Below are 24119 nucleotides of genomic sequence, written 5' to 3'. Positions count from 1 at the left end.
GCACAGCCTGATAGCTGACTCGATTTATTGATCAGCTCTTTGCTTGTGAAAGGCTAATGAGTGGCTATGTTTCCTGTGTTGGACTAGGATAGGTCAGTCCCAGCCAGAGCCCGGCTCCCTGCTGTGATAGTCACATATCGCTGTGCATTCAGTTGTTTTAGCAGATGGAAGAATCATCAGTCAGTACTCCATGAATGCATGTAGAGGTTTGTAAATGTAAAATTAAAATTACACTTCAAAATGTACTTGGAGGGGAGTAAATTACATCGCATCTTTCTTTCTTTGCCCTTTGTTTCTGTCTCCCTCTGTCTCAGTAGAGGCAGCTTTTACTGCAGTGCTGTTACATAACTCTGCTGACTTGAAGCAGCTGTGTGTGTGTGTGTGTGTCTGTGGGTGTGTGTGCTCGCACAGGAATGTGTGCTAGCTTTAAGTCACCTTTTACATAGACAGGATTGTTGGTGGAGGGAGGGACGGAGCCACTAACTTCTACCAAGGTGGTGTTTTGTTTTTGTTGTTTTTTTTTTTTTTTTACATGGACAAATCAGTAATATTTGCAGCACTCCTCTACCTATTAAAGCTGGATGCATTTAATTCCACCAGACAATCTGTTCTCTTATCATGGTCTTGACTGTAAGGCTGATGCTCCAGTTATAGAATTGATTTTCTCATCATCTTTTGCAACCTAAAGCCCTATTAAACAACCCTTTGTTACATCCTTTTTCTGGTCCAATTTCTGGCTCAACATTAGCACCACACAGCTCAAGTACCTTTTACTGGATAAATGTTGGCTAAACATGTGCAGTGTCTATAAAACATCTGTGCTCAGCTTACACTTTAAGGCTTTTTAAATGAGAATTTTCTTAATGCTGTCACTGTGGGTTTCGTTTTTTTAAAAAACCTTAAAAATATTGGCAGCTATATATTTTTTTTGCCTTGTGCTAAATATGGCTAATGTGGTTAATCAAAGCCACATGTGTGAAACTCAAGGCCCAGGAGCCAAATCCAGCCCTTTAGACTAGAGAGTCCAAATCATAGCGTAAATCACCAAATAATTCAGTTGTAAATATCTCAATTCTCCTCCAAAGCCATAAATTCAATGAAACTCCACAATATTTTCAGGAGCTTGCTATTTTACAAGGCTTTATCACACAACTGCAGTCAAAATTATTAAAAAACGACTTGATTTTTCTTCAATCGGCAATTTTTAGATACGCATTACCCCCATTCTTTCAAGTTTTCGTTGGCTTCCAGTCAAATTTCGCATCCTGGTCAGGCCGCTCAGTATATCGCTGATTTATTGTTCCCCTACACCTCAGGGCGCACCCTTCGGTCTTCAGGCCAGGGTCTCTTAAAGATCCAGTAAAAAATATTATGAAACCCGGGGAGACCTGGCTGTAGCCCCCAGACTCCGTGAGCTTGACTGTGTGGACTCTTTTAAAAAGCATTTGAAGACTGTTTTTTGTACGGCACTTGTGATTTTTATAAATAAAATATACTTACTTACTTACAATCCCATTAAATCACCCTAAATTAAATTCACAAAATTAAGACATTTTTGAGGTGGAGATCCAACATGGACTAATATCTGTCATTTACTGCTTAATGTTGGAAATCCCATTGCTGGCTCCAAACCTATAGCAAGGTAAAATATTGATCGCAGCAGTTCAATTTTTCAAATCTGCCCTTGGAGACCATCTGCTACAGTTTGTGCCAAACTGAAGGCCTGAAAGCCAAATCCGGCCCTTTAGAGCATCCAATTTGGCCCGCAGGAGAAAGTGGAAATGTTCAAATGTAATAATATTAATTATAATAATAATAATAATTCAGTTTTAGTTTTCTAAATAAAAACATTTAATGAAAAAATATTTTTCAAGGTATATCACATGACGGCAGTCATTTTTAATCCAAAATTGTTGAACAAACTCTATTTAAAAAGAAATTCTGCCGTTTTCCTCAAAATGTTTCACAAAATTTCACAAAATTAAATACAAATTTGTTAAAAAAAAAAAATCAAGGGAGCCTAAGTGAAGAACCTACAGGGACATGATATCTGTCATTTATTGATATGGTCAGTGTCCTACATTTATTTTATTTTATTTATTCAGTTTATTTCCGACATGGTTACATTCACTTTTTTTTTTTTTTGTTTTTTTTTTTACATTTTTTGTACATGCCGAAAAAGGAGACGAGAGAAGCAGTTTGCTTATCTGGGTCCCGTCCCCTGTTTTACCATCGCGAATTTACATGGGTTTACATGTCTCCCTGGTCAAACATTCTTGAGTTGTTGAACAGTCCTTTCTTGTGTATTCTCATCTGTAGTCAGTGTTGTCTTGTTTTTATTCCTCTTCCTCTCTACATACTTTACATAATACTTATACGTGGAAGTGCAAACTAGGGCACAATAACATTGAAATTACTTGTTTTCGTGTCTAAAATATGCCTCCCACTTGAGAGCAAACTAGTCCGTATTTGGCCCCTGGACTAAAATGAGTTTGACACCCATGTGCCACACAAAAAAAAGCCCCAATATTTTCAGTCTGTCTTCCTCAGTTGGTATAACACGACACCTGACTCCTATGGTTTGTTTGTTCAAAAAACTTGCTTCCTCCTTTCTTCGGAAAGGGAGTTTATACAACATGGAGAGAAAGAAAAAGAGGACATTTCAGTTTTCATTTCATGTAGATTTAAAAATCAAGCATCAGTGTTTGTGGATTATTGTTGTCTTGCCAGATGCAAGATAATATCTCAGCTGTGTGAATAAACTTGTATACAAACTAGAACAGCAGAGAGAAATTGGTTAGAATTATGCAGATGGAGGGGAAAGGCGAGAGGAAAAACACAAAGAACACAGAAGATTAATGGGCGTGAAGATGGAGTTTGCTTTGATGAAGCAAGAGAAAAGACAAAAGGAGAGCGAGGCAAATGACTTGCTGTGGCGACCGCTACAGGGAACGCCTAAAAGAGGGTCATCAAATGAGTGATTCCAACTGTATACTTTTATTTATAAATGTGCTATCGTGCATGTATAATAAAAATAATTTAGAAAAAAAAGAAATTACAAAACGGTTAGTATCTTGACAATGCTAATGTTTTACAACCAAACATTTCCAGAAAATGAACCAATTCATTCCTAAAAATCACAAATTTTAAGATATTAAATAATAAGCCTGTGTGAATGCGCCATAAAAGCAAACATCCCTTAAAAAAACTCAAAGGTTTCCTTTAAAAATTAAAGAACACATTTACAATACAGTGATTTTACTGTGTTGCCCATTATTGAAACTACAGCAGTTGTGACCCGTTTTTGTACCTTTGATGTCAGTTTATTTTTACTATATTTTAGATAATTATTACATTTATTTGATAAATAAAGAAGTGACTCAGGATTAGACAAGAAATCATGTGCTCTATCAAGCGCTGTTTCCTTGTAGAAGTTTGCACTTTGTGTGCATTTTGATCCTTTAGCGGTTCATAAATAGTGAGGGAAATGAGAGAATGAGAAACACCTGAGTGGAAACAAGAGGAACTAACTCAATCTATTGGCAGTTGCACACTTGTTTATTTTTCCAATATTCTATATCACACTTTTTTTTTTAGGAATTGTGTTTTTCGGTGTTTTGTTGTTGTATGAGCGATGTCGAAGACCAGACATAAGAAACCGGCGGCCAGGGGGCCATATGCGGCCCCAAAAGTGAACGCAAATGACTACAAAAAAGAAAAGAAAAATTCTGATTCTGATACTAACCAGGCAGGGGGTGCGATACACGTGAAAGGAATACAACCCACAAACAGAAACTTAAGTGGAAAAAACACAAAATAAATTGTGAACTAAAATCAAACAAAACAAACCCTTAACTGAAAAAGAGCCTCACCAAGGCTTGAACTCACAAGTAAGAAATCCTTACACAAAACAAGCCCACTGATCCCTTTCATTCATTTTTGTGCATTTTATTTTTTTATTTAATTTTTTTGGTAGTTCACGAGATAAATAGGTTTAATTTATGTAAGGCAAGTCGAGGCAAATGTATTTATTTAGCGCATTTCATACACAAGACAATTCAATGTGCATTACACGATTAAAAAATGCAAGACCTAATTTTTTATACTTAGCGATTTTTCTTCATCTTTCAATTTTGGCTCAGTGGTCAATGACACATGTTTCTGTGGTGTGACAAACTCATGACACAAATTTATTTCTGTTTTACACGGACTTTAACAAAAAATGTTAAAAATGTGAGCACAAAAAAGGATTGTTGGGAAGTATTCATGATCAATTGCCAAGTTTCCTTTTAACAGGACACATAAGCTCAAGCAATGAGTGCATTATTTCAGGTTAACAGTAGAAGCCTAAACTTTACATAGAGTTTGTCATAATTTTTGACGACATGTTTTCCTAATTACGTTGGAACTTTACAGTAACCACACTCCGTCTAGCACACAAACTGGGCTAATTTTCTCTGCAGAGAGGTGACACACATGAAATTAACAGCCGCACACTGATGAATGAACATCTTGTTGTCCAACAGTCATGCATTAAACCTTGTGTGTGTCTTTGTGTGCATCTGTGTGTGTGTGTGTGTGTGTGTGTGTGTGTGTGTGTGTGTGTGTGTGTGTGTGTGTGTGTGTGTGTGTGTGTGTGTGTGTGTGTGTGTGTGTGTGTGTGTGTGTGTGTGTGTGTGTGTGTGTGTGTGTGTGTGTGTGTGTGTGTGTGTGTGTGTGTGTGTGTGTGTGTGTGTGTGTGTGTGTGTGTGTGTGGAGGAACCCAAATAAGCACTTTGATGAGGGATGGAGCAGATTGTCCTTTTGCTTTTCCCACGATCAATCAGCAACACGTTTTCTCTCCCTTCCTTTGTCCTTCCAGAACTTTCCCTCTCTGGTTTTGCTGCTGTTCACACCTTAACCTCGCAGCCCATCGTCCGCTTTTCTTTTCTTTTTTAGATCATAATGATTTCTCACACTCCTCTCTGTGTTTCCTTCCTTCTCACACTGAAATGCACTTTTCTTTTCCTCTTTCCTCCTAAAATACTTCCTGCATTTCCATTCTCTCAGTATTGTTCGCTGTGCGTTGGTGTGTGTGTGTGTTTGCATGTGTGGGAACTCGGCAACATTTTTTTGCATACGTAAGATTTGTTCTTGGGTCTGTCTGGGAAAATCAGATGGTCTACTTTCACTGTTTAGTGTTTTTGTGTTATTTGTGTGTGGGAACTGTTTACTAGGAAGGTTTACCTCGTTTGATGTTGACAAACCATCAGACGGTCCGATTCCTATCAGCCGGTTTATGACCGTGCTACTGTTTGACTTTTCACAGGTATTGTGTGTGTTTGGGCCCTTTGTGTGTGAAAGCATGAGTGTTCACAAGCTGTTTTTTGTGGCGCCTAGTGAGGATACTCAGTGTTTTGTTTCTCAAGGTTCTAAATGCGTTCTTAGGTGTTTGCGAATGTACGATAAACAGAGAGAGAAAGAAAATACTGAAACAGACTCACAACAGGAAGCTTAGTGGGAATGACACCTTTATATTAGGAGCCAGGAAATGAAGATGATGGAGTCTCTGTAATGTCAGAGTTCCCAAGACCTGATCACCATGACGACAGGGGGTCATACCCAGTTCAAGGCCAGTTGACATTTTGACGGGACAGCAGGAACACGACCTGTCGGGGTCTCTAGTGACGCCAAATGGCCAACCCGGCCCGCCTGCGTATCTTTGTGCCACTTAGACTTCCAGGAGTCAACATTTACGACACTGTCTGTCTGTGGGAAAACAAAGAGGGCTGTTCTGTTGTAACCGCTGTAAAAGCTGTGCATGAAATGATGAAAACTGGAACAGAGCCTCACACCGAGCTTCATCTGTCTTGTCAATGCAGAACTTAGTACTGATAACAAGTCATTTACTGCTTTTAGACGTTTTTGGAGACGATCCGCATTCAAAGCAGCGTTGCAGGACAAATCAATTTGAGTGGGTGTAAAAAGCCAACAATTTTCACACCTTCACATCCAATTTTTCACTTTCCTCTTCCTTTTCCCTATCAAAGTGGAACAAACTGCTAGCACAGCATTACACAATGGGCCTATGCAAGAAGCCATATAAGAAAAAAAATGTTGGTATCTTACATTTTTTATTTTATTCAGACAACTTTTCCTCAGGAAATCCACTTTGATCTCCTGACACGTTTCCACTGTCAACTGCCAGTTTTCGAAAGAGGCGTCTGCTGATTGCTCTGAAGTTTCCTTTACCTCCGCGTAATAATTTGAGCAAGATTTTTTTTTGTCTTGATGTTTCATTGTCAACTCATGCTAATTGCTAATTTCTTGCCACACATAACGCATGCATATTTAGCTGGCATGTTGGCAGTTAAATGAATTTGTCCCCACACAATTAAAATGTATATTTACTTCCAGAATAGACTTTTAGTTGATTGAGTTATCTTACCAGGGATTTAAAACTTAAGGTTGACCACAGGTGTTGGAGAAGTTAATGGTCTGTAGATGTTTCAGGAGGTGGCAGAGTTATTGCACAATGTGATGTATTTTTAGGTTGACAAATCATTGTCCCGTGATTTTATTTGGTGTCAAAATCATTAATCATTAATACCTTCTGTAAGAAAATAATTACTTATTTTAATATTTTTCAAAGCTATAGGGAGCCATTGCATAAGAGTCAAAGAGCCACACGAGGCTCCAGAGCCGCAGGTTGCAGACCCCTGAACTAGACCTAGTTTTACACATTGTATACTTCTTTGTCAAAATGGAAAATTATCCTCAAAACACATCTCACACCTCTGAGGAATATGATCCCACAGCATAAATCACTTGCTTCTTACAAGAATCTTCACATTTTCACATCGTTTGGATACAGGCTGAACTAAATGTCTGTTGACCTTTGCTGATTTTTCTGCATATTTCTGAATTTTAACAACAAATAAACTATTAATCGTTGGGTGAACTAAGACAAGCTACTTCTGTCATTCCCTCTGAAGTCAGAAGAGCAGCTGTGATATTAGGGGAAACGCTGAGATCTCTTTCAATCCCATGTGTTATCATTTCAGATGATCTCTGTTCAATTTGATATCTCAGCAAAAATGTCCTAATGTTATCGCTCAGGTTTCTCCATCTTCTCTGAGGAGGGAATTATCTCTGTACTTAGGCACGATCCATTTTCAGGGATGACGCTCATATTTCAAATCAGAGAGATTATGTTTGATTCATTTTCATGTTTCAAGTTAAACATTAAGTTTGTGTAATTGCTGATAAATATTATGTGCTCATGCACAGATTAAGGGCTCTGTCCATCACTTTTTATAAATTATCTTATCATTGTCTGAAGTGAATTTAATACTGGATATTGATTTATTTAATTTATCTAAATGCTGACCACTTTGTCTTTAACAATGCAATAAATGCAGATACCTAAGTGTTGACTTTTGCATTTGGATATATTTTTGGGACACGGTTTCATTTTCTTTTACTTACAATGCAGAACACTTGTCATTGTTTGGGCAATTACTTGTAACTTTTTGTTTAAACACCAAAAATATGTTATTCTTGTCTCGCGTTATAGACGTATTGAATATTTAGGTTTGCATTTTCACTGGTCTCAAATCTATACAACTCATTATTTGGCCCATGTTTTAATATAACGTTGTGATGTACAGACATAGAAGTCTTTAAATCACATTTACACAAAAGGATATTGTGGCCTTGAATGAAATGTATTAAAATATACCTGAACAAAGCCATTATAATTTGCTCTGTTATTTGAGCTGGTGTTGATAATGACCTCATGAGTCGCTCCCTCCACACTCTCTCTCTGCGTCTGTGCTGAAAGGACGACGTGACGGCTCGATGACATCTAATGTGTTTTTCAACGTGAGCGACACTTTGTCAGCGAGACAGTGATAAACTTGTGATCTGATTACGTTCAGTTCAGCTGTCTTCACTCTGGGTTTGTCCGTCTGCTTCCTCCCCATCTTCATCATCAGCTGGCTGATGTCATTAGCTTTAATATTGTTCTGTGACGTCTCTATTAATATGTTCATGGGATAACTTGGGGATCATTTCTTGTTTCTTTCACTGACTATATGCGTCCATTTCAGATATTGATTTTGGATATCGGCCTGCATCTAAGATCTCTTCTTCTTTTCTTTGTTATTGGCGTGTTGCAACCAACTTGCATATGGCCACCTACTGTACATGTTTTTATTTCATTACTTTCCCATTAAAGGATCCATCAGCAACTCTTTATAAACTCAACGTCATCTAAGATCTCTGATACAAGCACTCTATCATGCTACCCATGATCATTTGTATTAGGTAAAAATCATTGAATTAATGATACATAATAAGAATAATTTATGCCTCATAGATAAATAAGTCGAACATCATTTACTCCAAAGGTTGAAATTGTCAATGGAAAGTTTGTTTTCATCAGTTTTTTTTTGACATTTTCACATCGGGATTTTGAGTCCCGAAGATGTATGGATAGAAGTGTTCTTTGTGTGTTTTGTTTTGTTTGTTTTTTTTACTTTTGGGAGTAAAGGGTGTTTGATTCATTGATCTATGAGGTACACTATGATTTTATCTAATAAAAATATAGAGTGGCAGCTTTAAACTAGTACCGGTTGTTAGGCTTATACTTTGCACTTACAAATGTATTGCATTTATTGTGGTTATTTTCATTGATTTTCTCATTTCTGTGTTATTCATTTTATTAAATTGTAGAATAGTCTTATGTTCAAGGTTAAGATGTGTGTAAACCATTGGTTAATAATAAACGTCTCAGAGAAAAATAAAAGCCTTTAGAGGATTTTCCCACTATAAAGAACAGCCTGCCTTTTATTCAGGTGCATGGATTTATGTATTTTCACAGACTTCTACGTTCTCCCGATGCCACCATTGGCTCCATGTGGTTTTGGGTTTTTTTTTCTCAAGCGTCATTAACGGACCTCCGACCCTCGAGGAGGATACGTTGGATCACTAGACTCAGTGTGTGGGATTTTTGCTCTATCAAAGAAAAAACACACTCAAGTGCATGATCAAAGATTAAGACAGACTGTTTGTCTCCCGACTCACAGAATTTCTTTGGTTTTGCGACCGTGGATCAGGTGGCCGAGGGGGTTGAGCGTTCGATCCCAGTCTATACCTGTCTATGCGTCAAAGTGTCCTTGGGCAAGACACTGAACCCTAAGGGTGCTCTTTGCTCCGCACATGCTTATAAAAGCTCCCTAGAACTGTAGTGCGGAGCAAACAAGCAAACTCTAGTCCACTAAGAAAGGTGGGTCTCTGTTCGCCTCTGAGCAAAGCATGGTGTGGTTTTTCCGATGTTGCTCCCAGTGGTGGGCTAGCGCCTTGCATGGCAGCTCAGTCCCATTAGTGTGTGAATGTGAGCGTAAATGGGTGAATGAGCTGATACTGTAAAGAGCTTTGAGACAAGTTCAGTCTCATATATATATAAATCAAGTCTATTTACCATTTTACCATTTGACCCAAGACTTGCAGATTTAGACTTAATTTTAAATGTAGGACTAAAGATTTACCCTTCCTTCATTTTGAAGCCAATTAAGCTTTGTAAAAATAGATTAAATAAGTGATAATCATAACAAAGATTTAATTATAGGTGTCCAAGTATAGAAGGATAATGTTTCTCTGAGTCATGTTTCAGGAATGCTGGCATGGCGTCTAAGAGCAATAGACAGTGAATGAATTGAAATTGAATATTATTCATACCATTAAATTGGAATGGTGTCAGCAACTTAGCCTATATTTCAGGAAATCATCCCGCCGCTTGTCATGTGGGGTAATCTCATGCGGTGTGTCAATCCCCATCTGTCTCGCGACCTAATTCTGATTTTGTAACGTGTGTCCCTGCCACTCCACAAATTGTACATCTTACTCAGCAATTTGTTCATGTTATTAATGCCATAGAAAACTACTTGGATTCCTTTGATAGTTATGTTATTTGATGGCTGATTGAGAATTGTTTAAAATTGAAGATGGGACAATTTTCACATACGATGTATCTGGTGCCGCAGGGTCAATCAGGGCTGTCTAGACTGTTATATATATATATATATATATATATATATATATATATATATATATATATATATATATATAAAACCTTGTTATGCAAAGTTCACAGATAGGATTATTTATATGAAGAATCTCGTGATGATTTGGTTTTGAATTTAAATTGGCATGAATTGTCAGTCTCGGTTTTTGTGGCCATTATTTTTGCAGAAAATTGAAATAGGAAAAATGTTATCTAATTTATGTTTTTATATAAGTAAGTATGTATATCCAAAGTTAAAGTCAAATAAAAGCATGGTTATTTCTTTTTCCCCTTTTCAACCGCCAAAAAATGTGATTGTCTAGAAAAAAGACCAATCTAAGCATTAATGCAGGAAACCACATAGAGTTTGTTTATGGAGTTATTTTGTGTGTTATTGTAGTCATTTGGTATATTTTACTTTGATATTTTGTTTTTTTTTTTGTGTTCATTGGTCTGATTTTGGTTTCTTTGTGTTATTTGTGTTTATTTTTCTCTCATTTTGTGTATTTTTGTTGTGGTCAAAGTCATTTTGTATATTTTTTTTGTGTTAGGAGTCATTTTCTACATTTTTGTTGTCTTCATGTGTTTTTGTAGTCATCTTTGTGTATATTTGGTGTAAGTTTATGATTTACAGTCATTGTTGTGGTTGTTTAGTGTGTTTTTGTTGTCATTTTGTAAGTTTATCTATCATTTAGTATATTTTTTCTCATTTTGTGGTTGTTTTTTTCTTTGTTTAGTGTGTGTTTTGAGTCAAATGTGTGTATTTTCCTGTAATTTTGTATGTTTTCATTTTGTGCGTTTACTTAAAGAGTTACACAAAATTAGATCATGGGTCTCATGTGGCCTTGGTCTATTGTATCGTATGGAAAGCTCTTTCTATCGTCCCACCCTATTTTAAAATATTTTCACTAAGTTCGTCTGTCATTAACGGCTGATTTAGTGAAGGTTTTTATTGTTTGGTTTGTTGTCGACAAACTTGATTTATCAGTAGGTGTCGACTGATGTTATTTGGAGGCATTAAAAGCTCATGTGTATGTTCATAACTTGGCTGCATCTCGTTCGTGCTGCATGTTAAAGATTTTTCCACCCCAACATAATATCCGACGCTGTCGTGCGGTTACTGTTTGTAAAAGCCTCACCTTATCTCCGGTGGTGGAAAGTTTCTGTAGAGGTATAATGAAACATGTACCCATAACAAGGTCACACTCAGCATGTAACATTCCATGTCAGATTAACATCAATCCTTTCAATTAAGGTAGTAAATGTACACGTTGAAATGAAAATATAAGACAACACTTTTTTCTTTCTTGTTTTTTAATTAAATTAAAAATTTAAAAAGACGGATTGCTGCTTTTTAGGATTTTTGTTTGATTTGTTTATGTAACAGAAATGCTACATCATGTCACCTGCTGACAAACTCATTTACTCAAACTCATTTACTCTGCATTAGGTTTAATGAAAAAGATCTTTGCGTGCTCATACAGGATCAACGCCCTGGGAAGCATACATTACGTAGTTATTATCCCCGTTTAACCCGCAGTCATGTTGGTTTTTGTAAATGTTTTAATGCAATGTTTTTCAACTGAATGTAGGGTCACCTGGAGTATAAATGGGATCATCTGAAATGTCTAGTAGTTGATTAAAAAAAAAAAAAAAGATACATTTTTATGATTATTTTTCAAATTAAAACAACACAATCTAAAAACAACTGTATTCTATACTTTCACTTTCTCAAATATAAATCTTGTTGAAATAAAATTCAGTACAAAAAGAAAAGAAATCTTTGGGCCGCCATTTTGAAATTTCTGATTTAAAAATGGGAACACGATCCAGAAAAGTTTGGGAATCACTGTCCTAATGGCTCGTGTGTTTTTATTAATATTGTGATGCTCTGTGGTGTGTCGTTGAAATTAACACTGATACAGCGACCCCCAAAATAAAGGTCCCAGAGACTGGGGACCCCCACTGTACGTGAAGGTGGTTGAACACAGACATGATTATTCATGGGTCTTCTACAAGTATAAGGGGGGATAAAGGGCAGACTTTTTGGGGTCCATCTGTAAAGTCAGAAAAATGATGGTCTATTGTTCTATGAATCTGTGATAACCACATTTTTTTATTGATCTGATTAATATCCACTGTTATCCAGGAAGTTTAGTATTATTTGGGCTGTAGTATAGTCATCCTAAAGATGTATATCCTTGTTTTAATCAGAAATAAATTGGGTTAAAAGTGACCAAAAATGGTGAAGGATGGAAAAAGATTTTAAAAACCACATAAATTGGTTAAAAGTTGCAAATTGTGGATAATGGAATTTTAAAATGTAGGGAAAATTAGTTTAAACTGGCAAATAATGGGCATGGCAAATCGGGAATGTGGTTAAATTAGCAAAAATAAGCATGAAATACGGTGAAAAGAGGTTAAAGGGGCAATAATGGGTCAACATATGCGGCATTGCACCTCCATCACTGTCTGGTTTGGATCTACAACCAAACTAGACAGACACAGACTACAAAGGATAATCAGGACTGCAGAAAAGATCATTGGTGTTGATCTGCCCTCCATCCAAGACTTATACCTGTCCAGGGTCAGGAAACGGGCAGGTAGCATCACTGCAGACCCCTCACACCCTGCACACAATCTGTTTAAACTCCTCCCCTCTGGCAGACGCTACAGATCACTGTACGCCAAAACTACCCACCATAAAAACAGTTTCTTCCCCCAGGCTGTCACTCTGATCAACTCTAAACAGTCAAAGAGTGTCAGACCTGTTTCTGTTACTGTGAAATAACCTGGAACTAAACATAACAACCATGGATCAACCTGTCACTGCGAAATGTTCATGGACATAATTTTTTCATTTAAATGTTCACCTGCACTACTCATCAATGCACTACTGCACTATAATCTTATTATTATTATTATTGTATTTTTATTTTATTTCATTATTATTATTATTATTATTATTATTATTATTATTATTATCTTGCTATTTTTATTTAGTTTGCACATATTAGTCTAACTACTCTTATATTTATGTTTATATTTCTTTTTTTTATTTCTTTTTCTTTATTTTATTTCTTTTTCTTTATTCTAGTTGATTGTTATTATTTAATGTTACACTATCTGAGAGAGCACAGGTCACCAAAAGAAATTCCTCGTGTGTATTCATACACCCCTGGCCAATAAAGTTGATTCTGATTCTGACTCTGATTAGATGGGGAAAGTGGGTGAAAGGGTTTATAAGTGCCGAAAATGTCTTGAAAGTGTAAGAAATGTGCAGGAAAGGCATTGGAATTTGATGGAGAAGTGGCAGAAATGGAAGCAATGTAGCAAAAATGAATTAAAAGGGAGAACAAATATGGCAAGAAAAAGTTATGAAAAAAGGGTTAAAATATGGAATGTTTGGTGTCGTTGCAGAGAAGGGATAAAGACAAGCAAAAATGGGCTCAAATTGTTCAAAAAATATTCTTAGTTACTTGAAAGCATTTGGCGACCCCTCCCAGTGTCTAATGACCCCAAATGCGGTCCCGACCCCAAGGTTAAGAGTCCTGTTATACACTACAGATCATCGCTATGCAAAAAGTGAATTTCAAGTGAAACCTTGTTATTAAAGATTGTGCCGGTACTTGCTCCTCCTGCTGGATGTCTTACCACAGGTCACCAGTTCATCACAAAGCAAAACATGCAGTCATATGAATGCACACTTACACATAATCACATTTGGTGATAATGTGCATTTTAATCCTTTAACCTCCATCGATCACAAACACAGCTGTCTGTCTGACTGTTTGTTGTCACAGGTCTTCCAGAGCAGTACTATAGCCTGACATGGTTCCTCAGTCCAGTTCTGGGGCTCATGTTCACCCCTCTGATCGGCTCGGCCAGCGACCGCTGCACTCTGAAGTGGGGCAGGAGGAGGCCCTTCATCCTGGCTCTGTGTATAGGGACGCTGATCGGAGTGGCTCTGTTTCTCAATGGATCACTGATGGGTGGGTCAAAGAGATCAGCTCCTATATGCACAGATTGTGTAGGATTTTTGATGATACAACTGCAGAGTGAGTGGACACAATGTTCTTTGTCTCTGCATGTGCAGCAAAGAAGGTCAGTGAACAGAGAGTAACTGGAGCTTGTCCCGCTAATGAGAGTCATTGTTTTATTACCACTAGCTCACACTGCTGGTTGCATCACTTGGATGTTCATTACTAAATCCGTCCCACTCTAACCAATTGATCCGCCTTCAGTCGTGCAGCACAGATATTGATCGGTCAGGCTGTGTCGGCACAGTTTTGGTTCATCCCCTTGAGACAAATGCAGACTGTGCCATTATGGGCTGTTCATACAAAAACCAGCAGAGCCAATAAAAGTGTTTGTGTGATCTATATGAAACACAGCCTGACTTGCTGGTATTGATAAAACCACAGAAGCTGCGTTTATTTAGAATTATCTCCATTCCATTTCCTGCCTTGTAACATAATGTCAGACACATGCTGAATAATAAATTGACATTTTTTACTGGAGGTTAAGACACTAACGGCTGTAAAACAAACCTTATTTTCTCAGTTCATAAAAGAAACCTAAATAAAATGACCCGTTTATCTTTTACTTTTCATCCATTCAATCCAAATAAGAAGCAAACTAATTCCACAAGTTCATTGTGTCTTCTTCTTAAACAACATGTTATGGTTTTTATTATCAGACAGCTTTTTTTGTTGGAAATTTACTTTGATCTCCTGATGTGTTTCGACTGTCAACTGCCAGTCTCCCTCATAGGCGTCTGCTGATCACTTTGATGTGTCCTAAGGAGTTCTTTCTGTGCCAAAACACATATATAGAAGAAACAGGAAGAATGTTTAAGACAAGGAATAACGAACATCAGAAGGGATGTGAAAAGGCACAACAGGAAAAGCTAAAGACCACTGCAAAATACAAAATTGAATTTGAATTGATTGATTATTTAAAAAGGACAATGCACATTAATAAAGATACATGCTGTAAATGAGCCAGAGTTAGCCAAAATAGTCTACTTTTCATTTGGTGTCCCTGGCCAGATTTTAAAAGGGAAACCTAACATGCAAAATGTATTAAAATACAGAGAGAATACAACATGATAAAAGAGAACTGATAAAACAAAGCACCAAGCCTGGACTCTCACAATTACCACACAACAAAATAGTTAATCCATACTTGACACAAGAGAAACAAACAATGTACACAAATCAAAATAAAATAAAAGGCTGTGAACATAATTGGTGGTCAAGAAGCCATTTTTAGCTGCAGAGAAAAGAAGGTGTATATGTCGAGAAAACACATCAATGACCAGGACACATCAAAGCGATCAGCTTCTGAGGAAGACTTGCAATTGACAGTCGAAACATGTCAGGTGATCAAAGTACATTACCTGCAAAAAGTCATGTGGATAAAAGAAAACTTAACACAAAAAAACAAATGCTAAATGCATTTCATCAAAGTACCAAATGAGGAATTAATATAGAACTGTAGTGAATTAAATACTTAAATAGTGTTTAATTGTGACAAATATCAAAGGAGTCCACTCTCTCCTACTCTCTTCATCTCTCTCTCTCTCTCTCGCTCTCTCTCACACACACTTTTGCTGTGTGTGTGTGAAGAAAACTAGTGTGAGAGAGAGAAACAAAAGGACCAAATATAAATAAAATATAAAAAAGATCTCTGGGAACACAATGTGGCGTAGGAAAAACGGTAGTAACCCTTGTGTATGTGTGTGTGTGATGACATGGGAACTTGGGAGCAGGCAGTTCACAGGGAAATGCTTCCTGTTTGCTTCCCCCTTTTTCTTTTTAGTTCCTGTCTGGGTGCCGGACCACTGAGTACTGTGTCTGTGTTGTCTGTCTCTCTCGTACACACACACACACACACACACTTTCATTGAACGTTTAATGTCCCTTTTGTTAATGGATTTTAGTTTGTAAAGTAATACATCATCACACTGTTGTTGTTCTGGTTTTGTGTCGTCTCTGCACACAGACAAACACGCTCACACACCAACGTCATCCTTCTGTAGGTCATTACTATTTCTCTCTGACGCCTTCGGGTACCAACACACAATAATCGACTTGAAGGGACGACACGGTCACAGATGTATTGACACAAATGAGGTCGTATGCATGTGTGCACTGTAGTGTGGTGATCCTTTTGAACTGTTTTTCACTCATTCGTCAATAATTAATCACATCTGTAAATGTAAATACTAAACACACAAGGGTCAATTCATTTTTTTTTTTTTACCAATTGTTTCGTGTTTATTCAATTGGTTCAGTGTAAATTTTTAGTTTGATTGGATGAATGCTTTTTGAGATATAGACGATTTAGTGAGGGGGTTTGAGTTGATTTTCATCTGTCCCTTTTCTTTTTCTTCCATTTTCAGCTTCCGATATCTGAAAAACTACATCACATAGGAAACTGAAATTCGGTAAAGTAATAAACCTCCACCTACTTTCTGAGAATATACAAAAATATCTGCTATACATCCTATTTGGTTGACATGCTAGCCCATCAAAACAGAAGTAAGCTACAATGACCTCATGTAAAGGATTTTCAATATCGGCGAGTGGTGAAATAACCCAAAGTTGGGGTTCAAAATAAAACTGAAGAAGTCGCATGGAGAAAAATTGTTTTATATCCCAAGAAAGAGTAACCTTTATACCAGTGATTCTCAACTGGTGTGTCGGGACCCAAAAGTGGGTCGCAGACATGTACTGGTTGGGTCACGGACAGCTGGTCAAAAGTAAATTAATACTTAATGTCTCTCATGTTGGAAACTTTTCTTTTGACATGCATGCTGTGAAATGCATGTTACACAGGAAAATACAGAGAGTTATGTTTTTAAAAAGATTATATACGTGTTTTCAACAGCTAATTGAGAAAAAATTAATTTGTGATTGATTTCTAAAAAAAAACTGAGTCAAAATTTAATGACAGTGGTAAAATGTGGGTCCCAGGTTGAGACCAGTTGAGAACCCCTGCTTTATACTATAAACTAAAACATTCCCACATGCAGTTAATGGCCAATGAAAATAGTAAAAAAAAAAAATAAAATTCCCAGTCTATGTACATAGCTCAAAGCTGATAGAATAGAATAGAATCCAAGGAGCTGAGGCATCTGCAAAGTTATTTACTGAAGGCCCAAACATGTTCGAGCCCAAAACCCAGACAAACTTTTTTCCAATTTTGTGGGGCTGGTATGTCCACCAGATATGATGTATAGCAGGTATTTTCATATATTCTGAGAGGGTAGGTGAAGCTGTATTATTATACCAAATTTCTGTTTCCTATGTGGTGTAGTTCCTGAGATATTGGAAGCTGAAAATGGAAGAAAAAGAACTAAATTACTAAATCTCGAAAAGTCTTCATCTGATCAAACTAAAAATTTAAAATGTGCCTATTGCATCATTAACAAACAATTGGTACAAATTTCTTAACTTTTTGAGACCAAATTGCGTGGGCCATTTGTGAAATGACATGACAGTGTCACTGTGTGTTAATAGTCTGTTACCTGTTATATTTTTAATATTGTTGCTTTTGATTCTATCTTTGTTTTTTTTAATTAAGTGCATCATTAATTTTTACTTTGTCATATGCGCAAATGATATAAAATAAACTAAATGTACTTTCTACATCAGGTCTGTCATTAGGTGACGAGCAGGGGAGACAACCTATTGGAATAGTTCTTACTGTCCTCGGAGTGGTCGTGTTGGATTTCTGTGCAGACGCCACAGAGGGACCAATCAGAGCGTACCTGTTAGACGTAGCGGATCCAGATGAACAAGACATGGCGCTGAACATCCACGCAGCCTCTGCCGGTACGACTCGGAAATCATGTTGGGTGTTTCTCAATGAAAATGAAGAGTTGATTGAGCGTTGGAGGAACCACATCCTGATCGTCTTCTTGTCCGTGTGTCCATGCGTGCAGGTCTTGGTGGTGCTGTTGGCTACGCTCTAGGAGGTTTAGACTGGACACACACTTTCCTCAGTGCAGCCTTCCAGTCCCAGGAGCAGATCCTCTTCTTTTTTGCTGCCATTCTTTTCTCTGTGTCTGTGGTGCTGCATCTCTTCAGCATCGAGGAGCAGCATTACTCGCCTCAGAACGACAGGCTTCACCAGGTACTGAGCGACGAGTGATTCTGCTTTCTCTGAGGGGGGAAAAATACTTGTGATTTCTGATGAATGCTGATTTTAATGTTGTTTTACTAGGAGAGTCCTGAACTAGGCCGCGTGCAGCCATCAATTAATGGAAGGAATGGACTTCTCACTCCCAAACTGCAGATGATCGGTGAAGATGACACTTTGGAGAGTTATGATCTTTATGACCCGTATGGAGACGATCACTCAGACCACGAAGACATGGACATGGATTTCCTTGAGATGGAACTTGTAAGAAGTAAGTTCAGTCTTTTGTTTGTTACTATCAAAATTTCAAATCCTGCTTGTCTGTTATTCTAAACGTGTCTTTTTCTCTCTCCTCAGGTAAAAGTGACAGTGTCCTGGCCATGGCAGACTCCACTCTGGACCACCTGGACCACGACACCTTCTTCTTGTGCCACTTGGAGCCGTCCATCTTTGCCGACCGTCTCTCTCCCTATCACAGCTCTCCCCCTCTGAATGCCGCCCTCCTAAACACCAATCGCAGCGCTTCACCTTCACATCTCGCACCAATGCGACGCAGCAGCAGCGCAGGAAGCCAGGACCTGCTTCGTCCACAACACAACGCGCACCACTCACAGGCCGTCCCAGCGAGGATTTCCCGCCTTTCTGCTTTCCTACAAGAGATGGAGAACGATGACGGGCAGGAGGCGTTGCTGAACAATCAGCTTGATGAGCAACGGACACTGAACGGGAGGCTGATGGCAGGCATCACAGATGCTAATGCAGTCGGCTCTAACAGACTGAGCTCTAAAGGACAGGCACACAGAGTTGGAATGGTCAAAGGTGAGTAATGATACTTTAGGTTTGTTTTTTGACTTTGTTCGAAATGGCACACTCCGTACTATGCACTACAAACTCAATGAGTATGATTAGGATGATTTCCCAAGATGCATTTTGAACCTACAATGACAAAAACCATAAGCACACTGAGGCTAAATATCCCTAGATTCTCCACCTTTAAAAGTTCTAAAAACATTTTAGGCGAGTCACTGACCAAGTAAAACACAGGTGTCAAACTCAAGGCCCAGGGGCCAAATTGGACCCTTTAGAACATCCAATTTGGCCTGCAGGAGAAAGTAAACTCTCAATTTTTCAAAATCCTGCAATTTTCCTCAAATTATTTTCCAATTTTTTTTCAAAATAAAAAACTGTGAAATGTGAAGATCCTACAGGAACTGATCCCTGTTACTTATTACTTGGATATTGTTTGTGCTTTACACAATTTACATATTATTTATGTTTCCCCGCTCATAATGTGTAGCCTTTTGACCTCAAACTGGTCTCTATTTGGCCCATGAACTTCATGGGTTTAAAATCTCTGAAGTAGAATATCAACATGTGGTCATTTGATCCATAGAACTTGCATAAAACGAATTTCATGCCGATATTTCAAAGATTTTTGGAGACCTGCCATTGAGCTACTCTCTAACCTTGCGGTTAACTTCAAAATAAGAGCCCTATTTACAAAAGCGTTAAAAAAAACTAATGGAAGACAAGAAGAGACGCTTTTGTTTTGAAAAGGGAATGTTTGACTTTTTGCTTGAAGCTGGTATCAGGGCGATTTTACGTTCCCCTCGCAATGCATCATGGGGCGGTTGAGTATGACTAATGTGCTCACCGTGCATACTTAAAAAATGTCCCGATATTGTATACATCTGGGTATTTCTCTCAAGCATACTATCTAATGTGAACGCACTACATACTCATTTTGACCTCAGACTTAGTATGAGTATGTTAGTGTGACATTTCGAACGCCATTGACCCAGAATAACCAGCAACTCTGTGGGAATAGCGCCCTTTAGAACTCCACTACAATCCAGTAATCTCAGCTTTTAAAAATTTTAACGGTTCTAGGACCTAAACAAAATCCTGGACAAGCCCCCATTTATAACCACCTGGCTCAAAATGACAAGATGGGAGGTCACAGACACAGTCCATATATTCAACAAAATGGTTTTCTAATAACCTGCTACAAAGGGAGTTAGCTTGATATTTCAAACACAGCCATTGTTCATTTTCATAATCCAGTCTCAGTAAATTGACTTCCAGTTCACAGGGAATTAAAAATTAAATCCTAATCAATAGTTCTGATATCTGATCCAGCCGCCAGCACCGGAGCGCCCATGAGGCAGTTGCGCTATCGCCACATCTTCTATCGCCAGCCATCCTGCACTTTCTCCTACTACGGCCGTGTGGGAAGCCATCGTTATCGCCACCGCCGGGCCAACGCCGCTCTCCTGATCAAACCGTCTCGCAGCATGAACGACCTTTACGAGGTAGAGGCCAGACAGCGCAGGAGCAGCCATCGAAGGAATCGACACCGCAGCGGGAACACCAACTCGTCCAGTGGAGACACAGAGAGTGAGAGCGAGGTGAGAATATTCCACATATACTCTTAGCCAAGAAAAAAAAAAGTGTTTAAAAAAGAACAAAATGAGCAACTTGAGCCACAATCCAACTTGAAACCAACTTAACATCCATTTCCAGCTCACAACAGTGGCAAAAGTACAATTAGTCATTCACTTCTGTAAATTAATCAATCTTAAGTACAGTCGGTCATTTTGCTTGCATGGGTGTTAATGGGCTAATGAGTAGAGAGCAACATGTGAAAATCAGAAACCACCCGATTACAAAGGTTCATAACATCATTAAAAAGTGTAATATTAAAATAATATATTTTAACCCTTCTTTATCTCGTAGAGGATGTGAAGTGGACACAGATGCAGAGAGAGGAGGAGGCTGGACTAAACCCAAATTTTAGCAAATCAAATGACCAAAGTATGAAAATCAAAAACAAACAAAACCAAGATGATTTAATACATAGCGTAAAGTGTTTCATTTTGTTCCATCCACCTCTATGTTCCTGTATTTCTTCTATAATGTCCAAGGACCTGGATGGCATGGAACTACGTACTCGCTAGAATTTCAAATATTAAAAAGATTAAATCGAGGCTTTCGCCTTTATTGTTCATATATGTTTTTTACATATATGAAATCTGTCCTCTGCATTAAACCCATCCCTGAGGAGCAGTGGGCTGAGGTTAAGGTTTAAGGGAGTTGCTCAACATCCCACAGCGAGAAATATGGAATATAGGAGCAGAAATATGGAGAGTAGTGCTGACGTTGGCGCTGATTGGCTGAAATCTCCAAAATGGTGATGCCCACATATTAGGTGGTGATAATGTATAATCAGATTAAACACACACACACAACTTTGGTGTAACACATAATCAACTGAGGGCATTTTATGGAAAACTGAAAAAAAAGGAAAAACTCTCCCAGTTAAACATAGGCTGTATCAGTACAGCTTTACAGGGATGCTAACCAACATGTTCATGAGTATTTAGTCACAAATAATGGATAGAAACGGCATCAAGACAGCAGAAGTTTTCAGAGTCTGTTTTCTTTTTTTTTTATTATTATTATTATTAAGAAATGACAGAATTAGATTTGTTTACAATGCACTGTGAGGACTCTCATCTCCTGGTGCTCAGCCCAGTTTAAGGATCATTTCCTCACCAGGTGGAGACGACGGTGCGCCATCTTTGGCTCTCCATGCTGAAGATGCCTCCAGAGCTGCTGCGGCTGTGTGTGTGTCACCTGCTCACCTGGTTCTCCATCATCGCTGAGGCCGTCTTCTTCACCGACTTCATGGGACAAGTCATCTACCATGGAGACCCCACTGTACGAAAACCAGTCCATTCCTACCTTTATTTCAATGGTTAACAACACAAGAGTTTGAATGAGAAACGTTTGTCCGAATATTTGATGTCAGGTGAACACATTTCTCTGTTTCTGTGTCACTCAGGCTGCCATTAACTCCACCTCATTGGATAACTACCACAAAGGAGTTCAAATGGGATGCTGGGGATTGGTTATTTATGCTATGACTGCTGCCACATGCTCAGGTAACACACACACACACACACATCATCGCACACAGTTTATTTTACCTACCGCAATCCTTTGCTTTTATTTCCAGCTATTCTTCAGAAATATCTTGATAACTTTGACTTGAGCATTAAGATCATTTACATCATGGGAACACTGGGTTTCTCTATCGGTAAGTGGACGAGTCCAACAATAGCCATTAAAATATAAAGAAAATAATCGGACTAATAATCATTGACAAATCTTTGGTTATTCTTCGCAGGAACGGCTGTCATGGCAATCTTTCCTAATGTGTATGTTTCCATGGTGATGATCAGCAGCATGGGCATCATCTCCATGAGCATCTCCTACTGTCCATACGCTCTGCTAGGACAATATCACGAAATGAAAGGGGTAAAGATACATCAGTAATTGGTTATTATACATTTATTAGCTAAACAATATGTTTTGGTGCTGAACTGGATTTGGGTGGGGGTAGATGAGAGCGAATGAGTGGGAAATTAACTAATAAAAGCATGAAAAAGTAGAGGATTTTGTTAAAAAGGATAATCATTATGATGATAATGATGATCATTATTAGAAATTAATATAAAATGTAGCAGTCAGTCTTGGTTTTTTAATAATAAAAAATAGTAATAAAAGTAATACATTTGATTTTAAATTGTCTTTCTTAGCACTTTTGAACACGTTAAAGAAACCTCAACAAAATAACACAATAAAATAAGTAAAATCAAGAAACTCAAGCACAAAATGAAAACAGGTACAAAGTATGAAGCTTTTAGAGTTTTTGGTTTTCATTTGAAAAGTGGTAAAGATTCAGTGATTTTTATGTCTATTATTAATAGATGGAAAGCTGATGTTTAAAAATGCCAGTTTTACTGTGCTATTAAAGGCAAAATTCAAAATGCTGTAAAAAAAAATAAAAAATAAATGCAGTTTTTGGGATAAGATTCTGACCCCAAAATGTTATTTTTTTTAATGAACATTGAAAATGTATTTAGCAAGAATAGGATTTTTTTTTTACTGTTTTTGAAAAGAAAAGAAAAGAAAAAACCCTAGAGTGATTGACTTTATAATTGGCAGTAAGTTTAAATAAATATACAAAGGATTTTTTGGTATTTTTTTTACATCATGCTTTTATGTGTAACACAGTTACAAATGAGGTAAAATTGTTATTTGTAATACAATTTTTCACAGTTTGAAATAGTTAGAAAAAAATTCTAATGTTTTTAAAGCATACATATTTTCTGTTATACTGTATTGTTATTAGAAATAAATTTGTTCAGGAGGCACTAAATACTGATCATTCCAGTTATTTACAATGTTAAAATGTGTGTTATCATTCATTCATAGCATCATTATGTTCTATAGTTGTAGTTTGAACAAAATAAACAAAATATGCTGAATAAAATTTGTAGTTGTACAAAGATGGTATTTGGATTCAGAATGAAGAGAAAAGGGAGCCTAAAAAAGAAGCACTGATTCATCAATGCTTTGAATATCTATCAAGTCATTGCAAAAATGATTTATAATCATATTTATTATCATTTGGTATTAATTGCAATTGCCTTTAAATCAAAATGGATGGACAACTTGCTTTTGTATTAGAAACTGATATAGTCGTCATTGGAGGATTGTTTTTAGTGTAGTTCATCAGCTCTGGTAAATTTCACTGATGAATAAAAGCCTTGTTCTTTAGCTAATGAGAGTTTTATTGTGTGCATCCTGCAGTACATCCAGCACAGTCCTGGTAACTCCCGCAGAGGTTTTGGGATCGATTGTGCCATCCTCTCCTGTCAGGTGTGTATTTATGCGTGTGCAGCCAGAGCCAATCGCTGAAGAGCTTGAGTAGCTACTGTATGTGTGCACGTACAAGACGTGCACGCATACCGCCAAGTAGACACACGTGTGAGAGAGAGGAAAATAGTTTAAGGCTCTTTCACAGGTTTTGAGCTCCTGTGGACTTCTCTTTTGAGGAAACATACTTTTTGACTGTTCT

General features: G+C 37.6%; 1 protein-coding gene across 4 annotated transcripts in view; it reads left to right on the top strand.

Annotated features, from left to right (window-relative positions):
• Positions 1-24119, top strand: part of slc45a4a (solute carrier family 45 member 4a) — a 61536-nt gene that overhangs the window by 32132 nt on the left and 5285 nt on the right. For 3 of the 4 annotated variants that reach the window (XM_028461294.1, XM_028461291.1, XM_028461293.1), the window contains 11 exons: positions 13849-14037; positions 17707-17886; positions 17997-18187; positions 18278-18464; positions 18551-19012; positions 20333-20601; positions 21752-21913; positions 22038-22137; positions 22212-22292; positions 22383-22513; positions 23852-23920. In XM_028461294.1, coding sequence (XP_028317095.1) covers positions 13849-14037; positions 17707-17886; positions 17997-18187; positions 18278-18464; positions 18551-19012; positions 20333-20601; positions 21752-21913; positions 22038-22137; positions 22212-22292; positions 22383-22513; positions 23852-23920 — 2021 coding nt within the window. The remainder of the gene's footprint in view (positions 1-13848; positions 14038-17706; positions 17887-17996; positions 18188-18277; positions 18465-18550; positions 19013-20332; positions 20602-21751; positions 21914-22037; positions 22138-22211; positions 22293-22382; positions 22514-23851; positions 23921-24119) is intronic. The other variant, XM_028461295.1, reaches the window with a different exon arrangement.

Source organism: Gouania willdenowi, chromosome 11, assembly GCF_900634775.1.
Source record: "Gouania willdenowi chromosome 11, fGouWil2.1, whole genome shotgun sequence".
NCBI classification, from domain to species: Eukaryota; Metazoa; Chordata; class Actinopteri; order Blenniiformes; family Gobiesocidae; genus Gouania; species Gouania willdenowi.
The sequence above is the reverse complement of the archived record's forward strand: the minus strand, read 5'-3'. Positions and strand labels throughout refer to the sequence as shown.